We start from the raw sequence: 25,077 nt of genomic DNA, 5'->3' as shown, positions 1-25,077 counted from the left end.
ATTCCTCCTTGACAGAAAATACATAAAATTTGGTTCCTATACATGTGTGGGTTTTATGTCTGTTCACTAGCTGTACTGACCTATGAAAAATTGCAGGTTACTATAACTATCCTGTTTGGATACATAGTGTTTGACCCTGACTGTAAAAGAAAAAATATTCACTGAATTGGAAGTAAATGAAGCATCATTTCAAATGCTCATGTCGTATTGGGAATATGATCCATTACAATCCAATGGTCACTGACATCAAATCTCACTATTACACCTTTGCCTGTAACAATAAAACTTGCCATAAGGAAGGCAGTTCTGCCTTGGATCCCATTCCAGGGACCTGAGGAAGTGGAGACTCAATGTGATCTCACCTCTAAGGCAGTGTGGGGATATGTGAACTCCAAGGACAGCCATAGAAAAATGCTGGTGGGCATTCATAACAACCAGGGGACCGCAACTCGCAGCGAGATGAACAGAAGTGGAACAGAGAATCCTGTTATGCAAGCAGCACAGCATTAAAGGTGGTGCCAAGTCATTCAGAAATAATCATGGTACAGACAGACGTGGGCTGCTTGCCAGCGCAAGCAGGGAGAATTTCTATTTTTGTTAAGTGAGGGAAGGCAATGGCTTGTATAAAAGCATATTAAATGTTGTAAAATTTGGGGATGGTTGGAGAATAGTCTGCGGGTCATAGACACTTTCAGCAATGTGCCTGCTACAGAAATGACTATGTACACATATCCCCGACACAAGCTTACTGGGACGCTGCGTAATACTTCCCAGGTCCTCTCACTTGTATTTGTTTTCTTATCATTCACAGTCTTGGCTACAGAATCTAATCCTTTTAAAAATCCCTTCCTCTTCTCCTGCAAAGATAATGTGTTATCTGGGAGCCAGGCCTGACTGTAGGTTCTGTATGAATGCTGCTGAATGTATGCACACTGTCTTCTGTGGCCCTGCATTTAAATGCTGTATTAGGCTCATATTTCTAATCTCTACTCATTGATTTCAGTTGATTGTAATGGAAGAGTGTCAACCGGCAGGTCACAAAATTCAGAAAAGGAGAAGGAAAAGCTCTGGAATTTAAGCCTGCAAAATATACAGTTATAAAACCCAGTGACTTGGGGTGATGACAAAAATCGGGGAAGTTTGATTGCATGAGAAATTAAATAGCACCTAAAAATAATTTAGACTTCAGGGGTCAACCCCTCATTCCTGTTTTGACACTCCAGTGCTCAATCTAATTGTTGTTTGTCTAATTGGTGGTGGTCGTTCATTAAGAGCCGTCAGTACATCAAGGTGGAGCTCATTGAGCCTGGAGAAGTTATACATGTGTTCTTATTCATGCCTTTGTTTCTGTGACTGATCATTGGGTGTTTAATACCTTTCTGAGACCCGATGAGGATAATTAAAGTAATCACTTGGTTGTAAACTAATGACAACAGAGATACAAGCCGCCTCCTTTGCTGATTGCTGATAGACTTTAGATAATTGATATATTTTCCCTCTGAAATTTGTTTCTGTGTTTTTGTGCATTAGAGCTCAAATTCCATATGCTGGACACACAAATAGCAAGGCTGATGAGCATATGTCAACTGCATTGATGTAACTGTCTTTGTTTCTACTAATGATCTCAGGAGTAATGTGCAGAGGTTAATTGAGGCCCCTAGTTAGTAGATAATATTTTTATATATATTTAAAAGCACTCATCCTCCAAATGGAAAAACAATCATCCGGGTTAAGTCATTGCTTGCCTTGTTATTTCAGGAGTTGTATCTTTTGCAGCTGACCCATGAGTCCATGTCAACATGGGCCATTTCGATAAATACCTCAGGGTCAAGTTACCTCAATGAAATATAGGATTCTGCACTTCAATTGTTGTCCCTTGTAGCCAATGAATTTTTAAACTCAGAAAATGAGTAACATGGCCAAGTGTTAATGTAGTAAAGGATGTTCTGGCACCTCGGACACTCATCCAGTGACACAAAGGCTTTGTGGCAACATGACTAAATGTTGTGCAAATAAATGCTGAGCCTTGGCATTGCGGTTCAGAGTTTTGCAGTTCATGGTAAGACTCATCGAGCAATTTGCTTAATCCTGACTGTGTAAACTGGATTTAGAAGAGTCTAATTTGTAAGTCAGCTGGCTGGATAAATGGATTTCTACTCACCGGGAAGACGGAAGAATTCAGGGAATTTCAATAAAGTTTGAGATTTTACTAACAAACTTCTTTTCTCAAAGAAAACATTTATTTAGCTATTCTGAGACTCTTACACATCTTTGTAGAATTTAAAGAAAAAGTGGAAGGAAAGAGGGCATTTAAATCAGACAAACTATGCTTTGGGTCATGATACTGTGGAACTGGGTTTTAAGAGTGGTGGTGGCAGTGGGAATGAGGGACAGGTGTACATCTGGGGCAAAAGGAAAACTCCATAGGGATCTATGCTAAACTGGGTATGGGAACCACTGAAGAATTCAACCACCGTGATATTGTATACTTAGGAACTTGGAGAAAGCTAGATACAATGTCAGGAAGGAGGAGAATGAGAATTGAGACAAGGACAGGAGTAGGTCATTCATTTGAGAACAAAATCTGAAGTGATCACTGAGCTGCCGGTGAGCTCCTAGGAAAAGCATACAGCTTCCGTTAGCTGAAGATCCTAGAGATTGGAGGGTGTTGTCATAGAGATAATAAATAACTGACACAGTGGGACAGAATGAGCTCCGTGGGAAGTACTGGGGAGAGGATTAAGTCACACGTACCTGGGGATCCATTAACTAAGTTCAGAATTACAACTCTGCATAAACTCCGTTCAATAATTTACACCCAAGATTGGGGAGGCTCACCTTTTTGTTCCATATATGGTATAAAATTATAAGAAATAATATCATGTACCTTTCCTTTTTTAAGGCATGTAAATACACACACACACACACACACACACACACACACACACACAAACAACACAGACAGTTGTTGTCTCTTTGGTAAAGGAACCACAGGACTTATTAAGATACAGTCGTTCTATCCTTAAGTTTGCACCCTTTCCATTTTCTTCTCATTTCTTCATTTGCTGATCTACACAACCCCACTGGTCAGAATGTGAAGCACTGGATACCAGACTGTGAAGGCAATACCCTCTTCTCCGAATGACACCCTATCCTAAGATGCCTCTCGTTTTTTTCATACCACAACAGCTCTATGCTCTTAATTCCTTCTTGTCAGCCTTCTCTCTCCTTCCAGCCTAATCAAGAACAATTCTGTTTTCTACACCTTTTGCTTGGTAACCAAAAAAGTGTAACATTTTAAGTGTCTGAATGATGTTAATTCCACGCCACGTATTAATAACCATCCCCTAAACCTAACATGATCAATTTCATCTGTTCCCTCATTTGCTAAAGCTTCAAAGTAAATAAGCTAGGTGGAATATACCACATTCCCTCCAATAAGTTTCCTGAAAATGGCAGATGTTTTTGAGAGATCCAAAGAATTAGGTCTCTTAAAGTTTCATAGCATATAATTCAAGCAGAGAAAAGATCATTTAAAGGCATCTAAAGTACTCTTTCTTGGTGCTTTTCTCCATTCAGTAGAAAAATAAGCTCCCCTTTTTTTTTCCTTCATACTGAAACTTTTCACTGAAAACAACACTCAAGATTTCTGTCACAGCAGTGATATTATCTGCTAGTCATTTTCTTCTGAAACAGAAGACATGCCTTGGGAGGAAATTTCAAGTTCTATTAAAGCGCTCACTTTAAAAGCCTTTAAGAGATATCATTAATAGTAAAAACTAAGACGAAAGTAGATACCCAGAAGAAATGAGCCCTGACCATTAAGGTAACTCATATTCCTTATCTACTATCATAACTCTAGTTTACAGTCTAAGCTCCACAAGCCATTCAAATAGCCTCACTGTTGGTGGCTTTTCAGAGTCATTGTGGTTTATCAAATAAAGCTGTGGAAACTATTTTTCTCAAAGAAAATTGCTTAAATTGTATATATTTATTATTTTAATGTGCTAAATGAAACAAAATCAAGGAAATTTTGAACTCCAATTATTTCTATAGGATCATAAGCATATGAAAACCTTTGAAGCTGTTTTAACATACTTTGCATTAAAAAATAGCATGCTTTTAGTGTAGTGAACATTTTCCGTTTACTTTTGTGTGAAATAATGTGGACTTGGGTTTGTATGCTGTAGAAATATGATGCTATTGCCTTAACTTCAAGTTGGTCAGCTGTGAAACCCATTCACTCTGAGCCTGATAAGCCAAGACAATGTGATAATACAAGCTGTACTCAGTTCCCTTCACAAGGCTCCTTTCCTTCCAAGGTACCGGCTTCAGCAAAGCTTCCGAACATGCCATTATACAATATAAAGAAATCTGAATTTAATGCAGTTGCTCCCACCATTCTTGCGAACACTTCATCCATCGAGATCACGATGTTGGTCTCTGAGGTGGATCATTTATTCCACAAAGTGTAGCTTTATTTTAAACTCCACAGTATTGTACAGTTATAATTTAGACATTTCAAGGAAAAGTATGCTCTAATGGGCAAAAGTATAATTTCATTTTGTCCCATTCATTGAAACCACTGGTAAGGGCTAAACTGAAATAGAATTATAATATTCCTCTTCATTTTATGCTATTTAAATCATGCTAGTGAGCCTTCAGAAAATATGGCTTGATGTCACCTGAGCCTCCCTGAACTTCTCTACCAAGACTTAGACAACACTTAAGGATTAACTCTCCAGTGGTTTTACAGATTTTTCATGAAATGTCATTTATGTTGCTGGAGACATTTTTTTTTTGATAAAATAGTTTAGAGAAATGCAAAATGTTACTGCAGATTAATATCTGTTCACAAGAAAATGGGTACAACTTACAAATAAGTTCTTTGGCATTCTTAGATAATAAATTTACTACTAAAAACCTGTACATCTATTTCGTTGTGAGCTGTAATGGATAGTTTATGTGTCTTTTATACACGTTTTAAATCAAAATTTCAATTTTCTGACCTTTACTGAAATGAGCATTCTTAACTGATTAATGAATGCATTTATGTAACATATTGATGGCAGACATGATACTTACATATTTAGACCTGTAGACAGCATATGACCCAAGCTGATCAACTTGTTGTGCATGAAAGGTTTGGCCCCTTCAGGGATACTATGAAGTGAGATGCTCAGATTGACTTTTAGTTCACTGGGTAGCAATAGACAGCAGTAGAAATTAAGAGCATAGATGCACTTAAGCTACATTTTGAATGACCTGTTATTGTATCAAAAGGATACATATATGAAATGATAGTTTGTTGTCTTTACAAAGTAACAGATTCCTCTGAGTATAGTGATAGAGGTTATGCTAATGAAACCATGGTATACCACAATAAAAGAAAGTATTTACTGACTGATTGATTAGATAGCATTCAACACATGGAGAAGCAACTGTATATTCAGCAACATTATTTGTTTGACACTGCTGTGTATTAAAACAAGGAAACAGAGGTTTAGAGTAAATGAGAAACTTGGGATTCCATACTTCTCTTCAGTATTTGAAGAACAGCCATTTTCAGTTGACTTGCCATTCTTAGGGAGAAACATGATTCACTGCTGTTGATAGACTTTACCTTTATCAAATTGCCATGCATTTGAACCCCATCTTTAAGTACCACCTTTCTAAAGCATTCCTTGGCTTAATGTTAAGAAGAAAATATTGTAATGCACTGAATTCATGGTAGACCAACTCTCTCAAGGGTTGGATATTGACTAAAGAGAAGCAAGTATAAAATAATTTTTAAAAGTATGTGTGCCTCTCTGTGAGCCCGCGTATGTGTGTGATACAGTGCATGCCTGGTGAGAGGCCAAACTTGGTGATGGCTCATACCATCTGCCATGCTTGCAACAGGGTTTCTTTTGTAAGCTGCTGTTCATGCCAGGCTAATTGGCCTGGGAGCTTCTGAGGCATTTTCAGTCTTCACCACCCAGCTCCCTCTAAGACTTCTGGGATTACCAACATGTGCTGCCATGTCTGACCTTACATGGCTTCTGGTCCTCACACTTGCAGTGCAAGCATTTCACACATTTAACCATGGCTCCCACCCCTACTCGGTTTCTAAATGCATGTTCATCTCTTGGACTTAAAGAATCTAACACATTTAACTCATGGTAACTAATATTATCATTTTTTGTTTATAATTAAGCCATTATTGTTTCAAGGAACTGTCCAGATTATAATTTTTCGATTCTGTTATTTAAAACTGCCTCATTTATTATATTAGGAAAGAAATTTGTATGCAAGTTTTTTAAAACAAAGTTGTCAGATTTCATTTTGGCTTTATGATAGAACATTTCAAGTTAGAAAAAAATTTGAGCACTTTAAACAAATTTATAAAAACTAAATATTTAAAAAAATATTTAAAAATGTTTAGGTGATAACATGAGGTAAAATGTTAGTGATGATGGAAATGATTTTTAGACACTAACACAGGTATTTTTTAGTTATAGTCACTGAGATTAAAGTCATTGATACAGAATTTTCACAATATATTGCTTAGAAAGTAGAATGGAAAGCTAGAATGATATCAGTTCATTACAATTTTAGTGTGGCCATAAAATTGATGTCAATAGATTTTAGAAAACTAAATGTTATTATATAATTTAATGTGTTTGAGATTGTTTCATTCTATTATATTTTGTAAAGCCGATGCAATTTTAAACCATGACACAGTATTATAAATATGATAATAAGAAACTAAATTTCAAAGATATCTTTCCAGGAATAAGGATTGCTTTTGTCATTATAAGGCAGGTCTGCCTAACCCACGAAGACCTCTGATTTGGTGGCAAATTACTCTTTAAAGAATATCTTCCACCATTAAGGTGGAGCAAATTGATTTGACATTGAACTGCATGGATATCCAATATGCATTGCCTGCTCACTGAAATTGTTGGGAAATGAATTTATGAAGTAGGGAGTTATAGATGGAGTTTTTTCTAGTCCTGCCTGGCCCACGGTCAGGACAAATCTCTTTCACCTGCCGTCCCACAGCAGCTTAGACCCAGTAAACACAGAGACTTATATTGCTTACAAACTGTATGGCCGCAGCAGGCTTCTTGTTATCTAGTTCTTATATCTTAAATTAATTTACATCTATTAGTCTGTAAGTTGCCACATGGCTCGTGGCTTACCAGTACCTTACATCTCACTTTTCATGGTGGGGGGCTGGCAGCCTCTCTCTGACTCAGCCTTCCACTTCCCAGAATTCTCCTCTCTCCTTGTCCCGCTTATACTTCCTGCCTGGCTACTGGCCAATCAGTGTTTTATTTATTAACCAATCAGAGCAGCACATTTAACATATAGAACATCCCACAGAAGGGAGTTAATTTCTTTTGAGGAATATCACCCCTAAAATTATCTGGAATACATTCCGATCAATAAATAAAAAATTCTCTTTAATGTTATGTAAATAATGTATATGTTCCCATGCGTCTGCTCATGCATTCAATCACCTAAAGTTACTGATTGTAAGTTATATAAGCCATGTTCTAGCTGTGAAGGTTGCTATTTACCTGTCACCAGGACCACCTGCTTAGACAGGGCCAGTGTCTTGAATATGAACAGCCAAAAATATAATATTCATATAAGATATTAAAACTTACCCAATGAATGTACTGAATACTACAGAGTAGTATAAACAAAAGTAAGGAATGCATTTGAGTTTTAATATTTCCAGCAATTTCTGTTAACAGTGGGAACTGAAATACAATTGAGAAAGTTAGAGAACTTTTTATGAATCCTACTTCTCATCCATTTTCTGTGACCAAAGAAGAAAAATTTGAATACCTTTACTCACTTAACTTTTTAAATTATGAATAAAACATTTGCTTTTAAGATAGGCAGCCATATGTTGCCAGGTTTTATTTGGCTAAGTTATTTATCAAATGAATCAGAGGTCATGGGAGATGGCTCTGTTGGTAAAGGTCTTGCCGCAGAGCCTAATATCCTGAATACTGACCCTTACCTGTCCCATACAGGGCTGCACGGAGCAGCAGGTGTATGCAGTCCTAGTGCTGATGGAACAGAGACTGATAGATCTCTGGAACTCACTGGCTGGCCCTCACAGTGCAAAGTCGGCAGAACAAAATGAAGGACTAAACGTTGCCTGGCAAGTTGAGGTTTTATAGTCCCCAAAGAGCTAAGAAAGCAGCGAAGTCTTGAGGAAAAGTGACCCTGGAAACACAGAGTGCCCAAGTTTTGGGGAGGAAATCTCATCGCTGTTGGTTACATTCTAGGTTCTCCATTATAGAATGTGGATCTGGGATCCAATTTTTCTTTTGTAGCTAAGTCTTTTGTATGTTATTTCAGAAAACTAGGCATAAGGAACTGATGGATACCTTACTATGAAACTGGGTACTTTGAAATTAAAGCTTTCCATTGAGTGATAAAAATAATTATAAGAATCATATTACTTTTTGACAATTCATTTAATAATAAAAGTTGTTAGTTTGGGGTCTATATTGAAATAGCATACTTAAAAATAATATTTTTATGTCTCCATCTTGATATTGCTTCTAGATTAAGCCTGCCTTTAATTTCATGGTATAGTATATTACAGGATAACATCAAATATAATTCATGTACTTCCAGAGGTAAAGGGAATCTTAAACATTTCTTTATGCAAACTAGGTGCTGTCTTGAAAGAGTTTTAGTAGTATTTAAATATAATAAAGTCTTAGAATGTATTCTACTACACTGAAGTATCTCCAGAGAAAAATATCATCCTGACGTCTTTTTCCATTCTTTGTGCTCCAATAAGGGAAGAACACTGGGGTTGAGTCTTCCTGAAATAAACACAGCAAAATTTGTGGTGATTGATTCAATGGGGTGATTCATGAACTCCAATTTATTACTAATTACTTCAATTTCATTGATCAATGTGGCACCAAGTTACATTTCTGTCACTGAGGAAAATGTTGAATTGGGTTTTTTTTTCTGATGGAAGAATATAAAGTTATCAGTGGATGGAGCTAAATATATTAAGCAATAAAACATGAATGTAAAAATTCTCCTCAGAAAAGAGACACTCTCGTTAATTTGCTCAGTGTTTTATGGACTGAATTTAGAAAGGATATTTGTAGTGGTTTACAGAGTAAAAAATAGCTATAATGGCTACTTATTATTCTAATGACATATGTGTCTTTAGTCTATAATCCATCTATCTATGTATGTATCTATTTAGTCTATAATTCATCTATCTATGTATCTATCAACCATCTGTCTACCATCAAATTATCTATGTGCAATCTATCATCTATCTATCTCCTTTAGTCTATGGAAAAACTTAAATGAGATGTTCATATTTGATTTATACCACACAAATGAGATAAGCAATAACATTAATAATAGCTGAGTAATACCCTTTATCCTTCATTTCAGAAATAGTTTCCTGCTCTACTTTCAGGCAGCCTCCACTAATCCATGTCATGTTGTTGTCGTCATCAGACTGGGATGGAACTAATGTTACAATAGTCACCTGCTCATTTAAACATTGTCATAATTGTAGTTATCTTCTTGGATTAATTTACTAGTATAATATTTTATGGGAAACTACTTTGCTTGAACAACATGGTTACTAACAATGAGAATGAACAATCCCATATATTTTAAGACAGGAAAAAATAGAAGCTGGAAATTTTGCTGTAGGAAAAGACCCTCCTACTTTGCTTCTAATTTGTAATGAAGTTCCTCTACGAGGAAAGAGTCAGGACATTTAGGGAGTCATTGCTTGACCTGTAGAAGTTCTAATACTTGATGGAGATGGTTGTTTTGTGAGTAAAAACTAAGCCTTAGTTCCAAGAAATACAGCCTTTCTACTGAAAAACAAGGCAGGGGCATTTTGCTTAGAAGCTCTTGGAGTAAAATCAAGAAGCACACTTCTGGATGCTTGATTCTTGTGTCACATGACTGGCATCCCTTCTGAGAATGAAAGTTCTATAATGCTCAAAGCACATGAGTAGTTAATGACTCAATGAAGCAAAATGTAACAGTATTCGTGAGTTATGCGTTATATTTCACTTGCACCATATTTAAAGAACTAACAGGGCACTCAAATTTAGAGAAGTAAAAATTTCCAAAAACATGACAAAGTCTCTGAGAAATGGGAAGTTTTCATGATGTAAATTTGGATTCTCAGGAGAGTGGTCCTGCACATATCTGCTGATATGACCATGGGATGCTTGGATAGAGCTAAATCTAAATGCATGATCTTGTTTGGGCATGAACTCTAACATTGCAGCTTCTTACCCTCATCCCCTGCTACCTGCTCACTGAAGAAACCAGGGATCTGTGCTTTTCAAAACTATCAAGGCAGCTAGCTCACTAGCTAGACAGATAGCCTAGACAAATTTGGAAAAATCCGGATTCTTTGAGAGATGCCCTCTCAAAGACAAGGAGGAAAGAGGTCAAAGAATACAACCTTCATAACTTCTGCCCCCCAAGTATGTGCTAACATATGAGAACATGCACCACATATACATATGGACCCACAGCCATCTGTGTACATGCATGCAGTGCGTACACATGTATAATTAAATAAAAAAGAACCATCTCGAGGTTTGTCTATTGGCATATGTACTAAAATTGGAAGATAGAGAGATTGGTTTGGGCCCAGTGCATGGATGATATACACATTTGTGAACCATTTCACATTCAAAGCCATTCTGGGTGATTCTCATAAATTACCTTGGAAAACCCAGGTGGATGTTTAATAATCAATTATGGGTAGCGACATTTAAGTAATTCTTTGAAATCAAATTTAGAAGATATTTTTGTTAAAATAGCTTACACCCAGTATATAAGCCATCATTGCTCTCTTGTTGATTTTTTTTTTTTTTTTTTTTTTTTTTGGTTTTTTGAGACAAGGTTTCTCTGTGTAGCTTTGCGCCTTTCCTGGGACTTACTTGGTAGTCCAGGCTGGCCTCGAACTTACAGAGATCCGCCTGCCTCTGCCTCCCGAGTGCTGGGATTAAAGGCGTGCGCCACCACTGCCCGGCTCTCTTGTTGATTTTTAAGTATGTCTGGCACATTATACATGAACGATCTTGAGTCTCTTTTCTGTTCCTACACCTCAGTTATGGAGATGACAATGATTGTTCCATAGCTTTCAACATTTGGCATTCTCTTTTGGCACCTATCAAGATCCCCCATTTCCTTTCTTTATAATAACTTGGGTCAATTTAATAAAACATTTTAATTAAACTTGACTCTGCAATTACTAATTGAGAAATGTAATGACAATAGTTTTGATTTTGGCTAAAAGGACACTCTGAATTCTATAGCTGTTGTTTCATTTGATTCGCGGTCTGTTCAACCAGTGGTTTGCGTATTTTACATTATGTGTGTATTATTAACACTACTTTAAAATCAAGGTAATTTGTTTCTTTGAAATCTGGAGAAAAGCATTTGTGGACCAATAAAAGATATTTCAAGTGGATATAGTTCTGAAAAGTAAACATACATTGCTGGGCAGAGTCAGCCACTGTTACATCGGAGCAGATGGTGAACGTTTCTAGTCCCACAGCCCATGGCCCTTCCCTTCCTTGTCTTCTTCATACATTTCCTCCCCTTCCTCTACCCCTTCCTTCTTATTTTTCTCCTTTGACTCCACCTATTTCTGCCAAATCTTCTTTCTTTACTAATAGATCTTAAAAGATATCCTTGGCTCAGGACCACACAAAATTGAACCCACCATTATTTGATATGTGTATATCTCAGGAAATGATCTAGTTTACAATGCACATATAGACCTTGAAAGTCTGCAGTCAAGTTCTGATTTCTGTGATTTTTTCATCTTTATGTTGTGTCTTTCATACGTATTTGAACCATAGCATGTATTAAAACTCTGTAAGTTCTGGTGTTTTGAGGAACTCCGTGTATGAGCAACACCCACCCCCCCCCACCATGCAAAGTATAGTATGGAATTCCCACTGACTTCCAATGTCATCTCAGCTTTTGCCTGTGTTCTCACGTAACTGAGTCATTTGCTTAAACCAAGTGGATTGATAGTCTTTCATAATTCAAAGGGCCACACCTCTCTGAAAATGCACTGAAAGATATATCATACACCATCACTAACACCACACTGTATTCCGGCCTCCACTAAACACCCATTTTTTTTAAATTTACAGTTGCAAATAATTCATGGAGCTACTTGTGATTTGTTTATTGACTCTCTCATAGGGATATATCTTTGCACTGTCATAATTTAAGGGTGTCCATACAGAATCCGCACACTTACAATTACACCTTAAATTAAGATTGTAGCTTAATTAATTATTTTTGTATATATTCCTTTTAATCTATCTTTGTCTGAATGATGAGACCTTTCCCGTTTTATTTTCTGCTCTAGTTAACTGTTACAGGTCTAATGATTGCATTTAAAGTAAAAAATTATAAATGAGGAAAACGTCCTGTAACACATCACTTGCTTTAAGGACACAGTATTTATGATATAGAGCCCACATTGCTGTGGTACATATTAGGCCTCCCTGTCCAAACACATCACATCCATTAAATCAAGCTTAAAAATTTTCCCTCCAAATTTTGTTGTAGATGCCTGATGCTTACAATCTATATGTTCTTTTTGCTGCATCTGATGAAGTGAAACTGGTAGTTTGCAACCATTAAAAGTATATTCTCTTCCAAAATGGAAAGGTAAACTCATGACCAAATTCAGTTCTATTTTTTTAATTAAAATATGCATTTTAATTGGCTTGAAAGTGGATTAGAATTACACTGAGATGTATTACCTCTCATCACAGAACAGAAATCTGCAAATTTAGGTGATTGCTTGGAAAGTTATAATAGCAAACTGTAAGATGGTTCACTATAAGTCATTATCATTATTTTCTCTGCATGGCTATTGTTTTTAGAATAACCTTTTGATGCATCTGGAAGATATCATCTGTAATATAGTAGGATCATAGCCAAAGCAGTGATTGTTTAAAAGTCAAAAGTGCCTAGAACCTGGTTGAGATCATTTGCTGTTCTATCAGGAGAGAAAAGTTTGTTTCCTAGCACTCATGTTGGGTGGCTCACAACAGCCTGTAACATTAGCTCCAGGGCATACACAGACATATCGACAAATAATCAAATAAATAAAAGAAAGAAAACCTCAGTTGTATCCCAAACAGAGTATAATGCATAATTTTGATCTTGAAAATGCCTAGATCTTGTATCTCTGTCATTTCATGGCACAACTTTTATTGCATCACTAGAATATCATTGGTGCTTCTACCAGCATATTTACTGTAGCTACTGTAAAATACCTGGGTACTTTATGAATGAAGAGGATGATTTAGCTCTAAGTTTCATAGAGCCACCTCATGGTTCTGAGTGAGGCATACTGCCTGCAGGACAGAATAGGAAGTGGAATAAAGATACGTGAATATAGATCAAAAGACAAGACAGGTAGCGAGAAACACTCAGAGGCCACATTATCTGTCTTATATAACAATTCACTTTTGAACAGACTGACTCAATCTATGAGAACAGCAGCAGCCTCTTCTGAGGGTGATACCAACAGTCATGTAACTATTCTTAGGCAGGTCATATGTCTTACAGGTCACCAATATCTCAATTTTGCCACCTTTGGGACTCTACATCCAACACATCCACCCTCAATGACAGACAACATTCAGATAACTTCAGGGCCTATCAATTTTACACTGTGGTGAAATACCAAAAAAAGATATTTCCTCCACTTTTCCACTATAGCATCATTGCTCAAGGTTAGATTTTTACTTATTTAGTTAGTTAATATTTTGACTTTCAAAAGAGATTTTGCTTCTATTGTTTTCTATCTATTATACAGAATACACACACACACACACACACATATCATGGATGGTCACGTTACTGCACCTTAAATTCAGTGTGCATGTTGAATGAAAGTCACATATTTCAGACTGGCTTGAAACTTTACCAGCCCCATCATGTCCTCTCTGATTGAACCACGTGGTGTGTACACTGTCTGGTTTCTCTGTTCTTTGTTCATGGTGTTGGGCTTGTTCATTTGCCTTGCTCTTTCACTGAAGTATTGATGGAACAAGAAATCAGTCAGTCCTATTCACCTCGGTCCCCATTTCAACATGTTGATCCCCGCACGGGGGGTGGGGGTGGGGGTGGTATTTGTGGTTATCTTTACTTTTGCTTGTCCTTTTTATGGACCATGCTAAGTTTGACCGCTAAAATTAAGATTAATTTACTATTGTATGGCCTCATTGTACAAAAGAGTTGGGATGATTTAGATATGTATAGAAAACCAAATGTGTAAAATGTAAATAAAGCCATGTGTCTGGTTATTCCATTAAATATTTGAAAACGTTTAACCCTTTGAGTATGAATATAGATGAAACATACAGTAAAGAAAAGAAAAGTGCTAAGCTTGTCTTCTTGCATCATGTTTTGTAGGATCTCGTCTTCGTCAAGAAGACTTTCCCCCCAGGATTGTAGAACACCCTTCTGACGTCATTGTCTCCAAGGGAGAGCCCACCACTCTGAACTGTAAGGCAGAGGGCCGGCCGACTCCCACCATTGAATGGTACAAGGATGGTGAGCGGGTGGAAACAGACAAGGATGACCCCAGGTCACACAGGATGCTTCTGCCCAGCGGATCCTTATTCTTTTTGCGAATTGTGCATGGGCGCAGAAGTAAACCAGATGAAGGGAGCTACGTTTGTGTCGCAAGGAACTATCTTGGTGAAGCAGTGAGTCGGAACGCATCTCTGGAAGTGGCATGTAAGTAAACACTGCAAGCTTTATCTGAACACTCATTCCACTTCACTTTAGTAAGTTTGCTTGTTTCTCACTGATGAGTAGAACTTATAGAGTAAAACAATTGAAATAATACACAACCATTGCTTCTGTGAAGAAATATGGTTAGAATGCTATCAGTATAGGGACTGCAACAATTTTATTTACATCAAATTAGTATAAGGTCCATGCTATTATATCAAAGCAGCAGGTAATACATGATGCTACTCTTATTGAAAATTTGAACTATTAATAAGATACATAATGGACTTGGACTTGTTGCTTATGTTAAAATAAAAAGTTCATGCATAATATGTCAGAAATGCAGACATAAAATCAATAATGCACCTGTTTTGGGTACATATATAAATATGTATACACACATATAGATGTATATATATATATATATATATATAATGCATATATAACCTCTAAATATTTTACAGGGTAACTTTTGAAGTGACACATTATCTTACTCTCTACATTACAGTATCTCCTTTTTCCTATAGAACAAATTCAGGAACAGTAGGTATAGAAGAGAGGACATGCCACCAACTATAATAATAACTATTTTTTTTTATAATAGACCTCATCAAAGAAGAGATAAGCATGCTGTTGCAGAGTTTCTGGTTTTTACTCAATCTTGATAGTCAACTAGATAGGAACTTCCTCTTTTGCACTTTTTGCTTTTTTTTTTCACCATTCCCACCAACAACAGAAATAAAAATATTAGTTCCTGGCTTCTATTAAAACACAGACTCCATTGACTTCATAGATGGTGTGTGATAGATTGTTTTGGGCATAGGAATTGGGATTGTGTTTTAAACAATATATTTTGCTAGTAGCTTATTGTTTTAAGAAAAAGTTTCTTCTGTAGTAAACTGTAAGATGACAGCAAATACTCATTTGTAGAGAAGGTCCTGGGAGGGTATTGAAAATAATAGGTCCTTCTGCTAACATCAGTACAGTCTGTGTGGTATCACAGCAGATTTTAACACTTACGCACAGTGAGTTGAAACTTGCAACAGTATGTCAGTATCTTTTGGTGATCAAATCAAACTATTTTCTATTTAACTGTCTTGGTAAAGCTCTTGCTCCCAAGCCCCCTGTCCTCTGATTTAGAGTTTCACTCCAGAAACCGTGAACTAAGTGATGTTGGAAATATGTAGCTCCAATAAAAAATGAGTGGGAGTTCTTAAAATCCACAGTTTATGTATGAAAAACATTGAAATGGAAACATTAAAACCTTTACTAATAATGCGATTTTTTTCCAACAAATACCAAATATTTTCTTCTTTTAAAAATAAAACACTTCAAAAAGTACTTAAATATAGTTTACTAGAATCTAAAATATAAAAACACAACTTTAAGAATATAAAGTTTCTGCCTATGTTTTCCATTAAAAATATTACTTCTCTGAAACTTTTGTGCATATTGAAATATTTCACTGCTAAATTCTATTGATTCAACCTTCCATATTTCTTGTAGTATGGCTGGGATTGTCCTACCATTATTTTTTAAGGAATTGGAGCCCATCAAGTCTAAATGATTAAGGTGTGGAAAATGAACAAGTGGGGATTTCAAGGGCAGGTCTTTACTCTTTTCACTTTTGCTCTTATGGGATTCTTCTGCACGTCTAGAACCCAGCAAATAAACAGACATTTTTAGATACACGAAAATGAAGAAGCTTTACTTTTTCCCATAACATTTCCTTTTTTCTACTCAGCAGCCAAGAAACATTTTACTATGACTAATTTCACTTCAACACATTAAATTTATCAAAATTGTCTGGTAATTTTTTTGTAGGAGAGAAATGAACATTTGTTCTTGAGTCTTAGATTTGTTAAAATGTTTGCTCCTCAAACACATGCGTCTTTTATTTCATCTGAAAGGATTATTTTCTCCCCTAATTAAATTATAAATAATAAATTTATTTTAAGAGAAAAATATTAAGGCAAGATTCTTTCCCATGTAATATAAAAGTTGCATTTTTTATTTAGAAATAAATGAACTTTAAAAAATGCTTGAATTACTTAAAAATCTCAAAAAGAAAAATCCAAAGGCTTCTGAATTGGATTTTCTAGTGAATAAAATTCTTTCTTTTAATTCCATGTCAACAGATCATGGCATTTGAAGCTACTGAAGATCAAATAATATTCATTTATTTGTTGTTAATCTTTTTCCATTAGCTTGCCATACTTCTCTATTTTCTTCTGCATGTTAGAACATACAATTGAAATGCTGAATACAGAAACACCCACTTTCCCCTCTATTAATGTGCTAAGGGACAGGAATAAAGACATTCCAATCTATTGTCAGAGATCAGAATGCCCTTCAGAGGACCAACATTTAAACATTTTATAATAGATGAAATAGAGAAGAAGTATAGCCCCTTAGAGGGACAAACAATAGATAATATGGGAACCCATAGAGGAGAATATTTAAATATTCCTGAATAAATAATATGGAGAAAGTGTCCTAAAAGGGGAAGTATCATTTGAGCTCTGATTTTAATATTTTGTGATGTCTTGAATGAAAAATGAAGCTGAACATCATCTTGCTACAGTGAATGGAAGCATTCTAGAGTATATGTACCTCCTAGGCTTCAGAGAGCTCAGAAGAAATAGGTTGGAAAAGTGGGATGTGCTGAATCACAGTCTCTCCACTTTTACATCATGTGCAAGGGGAGTCTCTGACACAGAGTGAGTGATTACATTTGTGGGGTGATGAATGAAGGTGAGAAGAGTTAAGCTTTCAAATAACCTAGAAAGGATTGATCTGGTTTATGACCAATTTTCAAGATGGTGTGGGTCTTTCAAATATTTTTGTGTTTTAGTCTCTGGGTCTGCAGGTTCCCCATTGGTAAAACTAGAATGTACAGAAGGAACAACTATGGTATGTCAATGAGGGTAACAAGGTTAAAATACTTAGTGTTCCATTATTTAAAAAAAAAAGCTTATGGAATTTAGAAAAGAAGTCATTTTGAAATGAAGGTTGAAGTCACAGAAGTAAGGAAAAGTAGAGGAGGATGCCCAGGTCGGCTGCCAACAGTGAACCGTTATGAAAGACCGAGTCCTTTGTCTTGGTTTTAGCAGTCGCTGATCATGGGAAGAAGAAAGAAATGTTGTAGGGGAGGCATGGTGGAGACTAGATTTCAGAGTGACAGGGAATGTGGTCATGCCAAGAAAAAAAAATATTTTCCAATAAAGTAAGTGGTAAGTAGACGTAGCCAATGGAGGGAGGGCACAGTGGGAGGAAACAGCTACTGCCTGGGTCACTGGAAGGAAGGGGAAATCCGGAGCAGAGCAGCGCAGCGCAGCATCAACACAACTGAGTGTGGATCCCACTGGCTCCTCTTCTACAATGAGCTTTGGCAGTGGCTCTGGCCTTTGCCCATAGTGTGGAAGGACTTCCTGTCAGCCCTCACGATAAGCCACTATGACTGCACACATGTATTGTGTAATGATTATTGATAAAACAGTATGGAAAATGTTTGATTTCCTTTACTTCACCTTGATTTTTGTTTTAAATGAGAAGTATTGTGTCTGCCATAGCATGGAAGTCAGAATTCTGTTGGTAGCTGTTAGCCATCTATCATGATTTTCTGTGTGGAAATCTGCTGTCTGTCCCTATACCATATTTTCTCGCTCCCTCCCTCCATCTCTCTATCTGTTTCTCTCTCTGTCTCCTCTCTCCCTTTCCTTCAGCAATGTAATAGGACAGTACAGAGAAAGAAACAGAAAAAAAAATCATGGCCAAGTATTGCCATGGAGAGTTGAGTCGCCCAATTATTGTTTTGTTATTGTTGTGTGTGTTTGTCTGTTTGTTTTTCTTTTCTTTTGAGCATGTTTAAGAGAAAAATAAGAGTAATTCAGAAAGTCCTTTCAACTCACTTGAATCTGAGGCAGGCCTTTAGGCAGAAAGTCATTTTAAATGGAAAGAAAACAGATTCACAAGGCGACCAGCAAGAGGTCTGCCACTCATGAAGTTAATAGGTGGTTTTCCAATGGGACCCCCGGGAGCTTCAGGCACAGAGGTGCATGAGGATAGGATTTCAGTTCCCAGCAAGTGCTGTGGTATACAGAGCAGGCGTTCAGGGGGCCTTTGCAGGGACCCAGCATAGCTGCATGAGGTGCAGCTGGCCTGGTGGCCTCAGGAGATGGCAGCTGTTGCCCCAGGTGGTATAAATATATGACAGCAGCTTGGTCTATCGACCAAGGGAAGAGGGGGTTCTGGGCTAGATGAAAATTCATGAAAAATTGATGCAGTCCTCAGATTATTTTTTCAGTTTCCCTGTCTCGACACTAGTGTGGAGGAGAAAGATTAAATGAGGTGATGAACATTTTAATGCCAGGAGGTTGTGGTTCAAAGTTCAGAGGGCACTGGAAACCAGTTTGTTGTTGTTGTTGTTGTTGTTTTGTTTTTTTCCCACTGCTTACTTTAAAGGCAAATATAGAACTTTCCAAATTACCTGTGTCTTTGTAATTTAAAAAAATGCAAGGTAAATCTATATATTCAAATGATGGCTTTGGTTTGATCCACGAGAGAAAACATACATGATTCCTAAATTCAGTTGGAGTATGAGTATGAATTCCATGAAGCAAGGTGTTTGCACTTTATTATTTCCTATTGCAATCTTCCCAGTAACCCCCCCCCCCCCCGTGTTCTCCATGTATCAAGACTAAGGCTACAGGAACATAATTCAGAAAAGGAAAGGGCTCTGCATTATTTATAGGTCACAGATTGCTAGAATAACAAAGCTGCAAGATACTCTACATGCACAATAGTCCTGTTTGTTTGAAATCTAAGACTAAATTGATATTTTATCTGTACAAGGAAGAGTGGGTATGTGAGTAGGTGGACTTTGTTGCGAGACGGCATAGGTTGCTTTGAGAATGAACACAAGGTAAATTGTTAACTTCAGTCCTTCAAGTTGGCAAGTATGCAGATTCTTATTGCTTGATTTTATTTTGATTATGGGAAAAATTTATCCAGAAGAGTGGTTTTGTTCTTCGTAAAGACTTAAGGCAATTTGAATTTAAGATAATTTAAATTTAAGCTAAGTACAGCTCCTTGAATCTACCTTTTGCTTGTGTTCCTTTTGAGAAATGGTTTTGCTACATATTCCAGGGTACTCTCAAACTCCCAACCACCCTACCTTAGCCTATCAAATACCACCACACATGGCAAGAATTGCTTAATGAGATATTATTCATATATCATGTCTTTCACAAATTCAATGTCTGTCATTTGATGCTTTTAAAATAAACATATTTATGTGACGTCACCATCAACACCACAATACAATCTAAAACATTTTGACTCGTAAAAGAAACCTATGCCAATTAACATGCAATTCCATTCTTCCTGAACTCTCCTCCCTTAGTCCCAAATAAATATTTACTGACTCTCTGTCTCTACAAAGTTGCACATTGTGTGCATTTACAAATGGAAACACTTATGAAAGGTAATTTTGTGCAATAGCTCAAATACTCTTAAAATCTGTGATTCAACAAAGCAGCAAGTTGTCAATTCTCCTTTCATACATGGATTACTTTTTCTAATTACTCTATCATAGGCCTTTCCATTCTGACCAATAGAGCCCACAAGCATCCTATAATTACTTAAAGTAGGTTGTACTTCTTTTTATGTATTTATAAGTATGTATTTATAAAACAATAGAAAATTTTTTACAAGTCTAATTCTTCTTTTATATAGAAATCCATAACATCTTGGAATTTAATTGCTAAGGACTGAAGTTAATTATACTACTGACATATTTTTAGTACTGAAAATGAAATTGGTTTTTCTGAGGAAATTCCCCAAAGCAAAAGCATTCCTAGTTGTGTGTTTCTTAATTAGGAGATATCCCTGCATTTTTGTTGGTTAGATGTTACATAGACATCTTTGTTATAATTTCCTAAGCTATACAGTGTGAGAGAAAATTAAGGTGTCATCCTGAGATAGCTTCTGGAATTTCCTTGTCTCTCAACAGCCTTCCCTTTCAGACATCAACAGTTGAATATCTCTGGGTGATTCAGTGTTTTAGGCTGCTGTGACAAGATGGTAGACAGAGATGTCTTCTATGCAATAGAATTTGATTTCCCATAGCTCTAGAGTAGTCTATGGTCAAATATCCAATATGGGAGTGTTTTGCTAAAACTCTACTTTCTGGTTCATAGAACTCAATTAGGTGAAGGTTCTCCCCGAAGACCTAATCATATTCTATATGCTCTATCTTGTAACAGAATTTTTAAAATAAATTATTTAACTTTACTTTATGTGCATTGGTGTGAAGGTGTCAGATCCCCAGGAACTGGAGCCACAGACAGTTGTAAGCTGCTATGTGTGCTGGGAATTGAACCTGGGTCTTCTCGAAGAACAACCAGTTGTTCTTAACCACTGAGCCATATTTCCAGCTCATATTAGGAAAGGAGAGATGAATTTTAACAAAAGATTGAAGGAAATTTTTTAAATGAATTCATATTCAGATAAGATATAAATTTTATATGGTGTGTTTTCATGTGACTACCTTCTAAATGGTAGAAACACATATCGGTGCTGAGGTATAGACTGTAAAAAAAACCATCAAAAGAGTCAAAAAAGAGAGTTTTTGAATGGACCTAGAAATGCTCTTTGGCAGGATAACATAACTGGGTTCAATCACACAACCATCTGAATTTTACTTAACATTATTAAACTTTACACTTCAAATGGTTTAGATTATCTGTTTTAAGGGGTATATTTTTTTAATTATAATTATAGAAGCAAAAACAAATACAGAGCCAACTGTAAGTTTTAATGACACTGTTAGTTTTGAGTAGAATGGAATAGGACATGGTCACAGGAGCATGGGCCACAAACTGCTATCATACATTGCAAATGATAAAGAGCAAGAGGTCTTGCTGACCAAAGAAAAGAGAATGCAGATCTGGAGAATTGATGACCTTGAATGGGAGCTGAGTAGTAAGAATCACTTGTGTCTACCAAGCACCAGGTTTTTTTGTTCTAAGTGTTTCTCAATAGTGGTTCATTAAATTCTAAAAGTCCCTGTACTGTCCTCTTACATATCTAAGATATAAACTTAGCTTGCATATTTTCATATGAAAATTAGAGATAAGATTGAACCCAAATAGACCTGGCTCTCAAATATGTTTTCTCAATCACTCTGCTAAGCCTACACATTGATTAATTTAAGCAAGAAAACAAAATCATTTGGCACTTAGAGAGAAAAAAATCATTAGTGTTGATTTTGGGTATTTTATCCAGGGACCATGACCTAATTGTGTGTATACAATGATGACCCCTGAAGAGGTGAAATGAGATAGAAGGCACTTTTTTTGTGTTGATATTCTGTGATGTGTAGGATATTAAAGAAAAGAAACAACAAAAAGTATACATTTTCTAGGTTTGTTTAGTTGTATATTGACATTTGAGAGCTCATTAGTTTATTCAAGTAATTTGATTTTCTCTTTACAGTTTCTAGTTGTCAAATATCAGTATTAGGAAAATCCATCACTTTCAGTTGTTATTGACATGTTTGGAAGCTAAAGCATTGTGAAGATTAACAATCCAATTTATAAGATGAGTCATCTGTGATTTCAGATACAAAGAGAAGTTGACCAAGTTTACAAAAAAGCAATGGAGTATTATAATGGCCACTATGTCTTACGTCTCTCTAGAGTTTTCCGAGTCATTAATATTTTCACATGATGTTATTTTGTTGACATGTGCACTTATACATCTTCTGGACATCATAGTTTATATGTTCAGTACATAATTTTATTAACGTTGGCCAATTTGTCTTTCAAATGATTATACATCTTTAGTTTTTTAAATTTAGAAAATGATTCAATGTTTCTGTTATAAAGTGCCCAAAGTATTAAATATCCATAGTCAAATTATAAAGGTTGACATATGCTTTGAAAATTAATTCCAAGTAGATCATAAACTTAAATGTAAGTCTCAAGCAAAGCTTACAGTACTAAAATATAATGTAGCAGAAACCAAAACAAGCAACCCCCCGAACCACATCCCCAAACAAAAATAAACAGTAAAAATATAGTGCCTAGGATTTGGTACTATAAACACAAACCAAAATAGATAAAATAATAAATCAGATTTCATTAAAATTAGAAAATGTTATTCCCTAAAATGTTCCATTCTACATAAGAAAATAGGAAGACTGGTTTCAGATCGAGAATATGTTGATATAAACATGTGTACATATTAGATAAATAACAAATGATAAAAATACACAGAGGATGAAATACGATATGGCACAAATGAATAAATATTATGGATGGCAGATAAGCATACTGGAGGACATCACTGTCCTTAGGGAAGTACGGATTGAGGCTATCAAAAAAAGATACACATATCTTTCATCACAAAATTCTTTTAAGGATAAAGAGGAACTGGTTCTTCCCGCATTACTCATGGAAACCCAAAGTCACATTGTAATAGATTTTAATAGGCTCTAAAGGCACTGAATTTTACTTACCATCCTACTGCACATCTAAGCTTTTATCTCCAAGAAATCATAACATGCACATAAATTCTAGTGTTTGGTTTTTAATACCAGTTCTACTCATGATCGCAGAAGACAAGGTAGGACTAAGCTGCCCTTCATTGAAATGAATGATTAAACAGAGCAGTCTGTATCCACACCATGGAATACTACTCAGCAATAGAAAGAATTGAATTATTGATATACAGAATGACGCAGATGGGTCTCATGGGTATTGTGGTGCGTGGAAAATGGCATTTTAAAGGACATTTCAAAAGGTCACATGCTATATAATTCCATTTACATAATATTCTCAAGATCACAAAATTATAGTGATAGAAAACAGATTAGTGGTTGTGAAAAGTCAAAGATGTGAGTCAGGCAGGACTGGTTATGACCTAGAAGGGATAGTCAGAGGAGACTATGAAGAGAAAATAATTCTGTATCAGTGTTACTATGGTATGTCTTCTAATGTACACGTGACAATGGAAGAGAACTCCATATATCCATTGCCCTGTACACAATTCATACCTTTAATATTACAACATAATTAACAAAAGAGAAAGTTAAAATGAGACCAAAACACATAATAGTGTCTGATATATGATATAATGATTAAATTTCACCATATCATCACCATAGAACTCTTACTCTTAATCTTATTAAGGTAGTTGTAGTTTAAATTAAGAAACATAAACTAGCTTGAGTCTACTCATGCTTTTGAGTATTTTTTAAATTTATCATTAAAACAGGAAGCACACTAGAAGACAGCTATCAAGAAAGTGAGGTGATAGGAAAAAAATGAAAGAATCAGAATTATTGATCCTTGAGAAGAAGACAGATAGATGTAGGTCCCCTAGTTTTTGCAAGCACATCAGGAACTCTTTTGCCAAATGGAAAATACATGGCTCTCTGTGTGCCCTGAGTTGAAAAAGAAGGAACAATTGTTGGAAGCTGTAGATTGACATCAGTGTTGTAGGTTGTGAGTGCAGAGGAGCTTCTTTCCTTGGACCTTAAGGGCTTAAATATTACCCAAAGTCAGTAGGGTGTTGTGAGTAATGAGTGTTAACTCTTGATATATAAATTCAGATGTTGATATGACTTCACCTTGTATATTCTCTCTAAGGGAGATGAATCTTTGGATTAGCAAAACATGTGGCAAGGCTTAGATTCTCATGCCCTATTCAGTCGCAAAATAATTCTCATTACTTCCCTATTTACAAGAAATTCCACAAAGTAAAAGTAATTTCTTTATTTTTTCTTTTTCTTTTTTTCTTATCTCTCATGACAAGTCATTGGAAAATTCCCAGGAAAATTATGTGCCCCCTACATATCTTATTTTGAAATCCTGGGAGATTATACGCAATTAAATTAATTACATTTTGCAAGCCATCTCTTCATTTATGCCCAGGATCCACATGTCCATATTCAAGAGAAGCTTGATAGAAAGGCTGATTTATCTTTGCTTTCTTGCTGAGTCTGCTTTGAATATTCCTAAAGAGAGGCAGAAAATGTTGTGTTTAATATTCATATAGGATTTCCTTTTTCAAAGCAGATGCTATTAGGAGCCTCTTGTTAAACAGAGTTACCTATAAATTGATCAACTTAAGAAAGCCTTCCTGAGTACTCAGTTGATTCTTTGGATAAGCTGATGGAGTCTAACTTCAAATGTGTATGTCATTAATAAAGATGTAAGAGTCTCAATTCACTTTGTCTTTTCCTTTTCTGACACATCATAAGGAAAAGCTTTACTAATGAAG

At 36.0% G+C, this 25,077-nt stretch overlaps 1 protein-coding gene across 15 annotated transcripts in view; it reads left to right on the top strand.

The window, feature by feature from the left end:
- Window positions 1-25,077, top strand: part of Robo2 (roundabout guidance receptor 2) — a 523,875-nt gene that overhangs the window by 36,933 nt on the left and 461,865 nt on the right. For all 15 annotated transcript variants that reach the window (XM_076549117.1, XM_042259491.2, XM_076549116.1 and 12 more), the window contains exon 2: window positions 14,467-14,793. In XM_076549117.1, the coding sequence (XP_076405232.1) occupies window positions 14,467-14,793 (327 nt within the window). The remainder of the gene's footprint in view (window positions 1-14,466; window positions 14,794-25,077) is intronic.

Source organism: Peromyscus maniculatus, chromosome 12 (assembly GCF_049852395.1).
Source record: "Peromyscus maniculatus bairdii isolate BWxNUB_F1_BW_parent chromosome 12, HU_Pman_BW_mat_3.1, whole genome shotgun sequence".
In the NCBI taxonomy this organism is placed as follows: Eukaryota; Metazoa; Chordata; class Mammalia; order Rodentia; family Cricetidae; genus Peromyscus; species Peromyscus maniculatus.
This window is presented reverse-complemented; position numbering and strand designations above follow the sequence as displayed.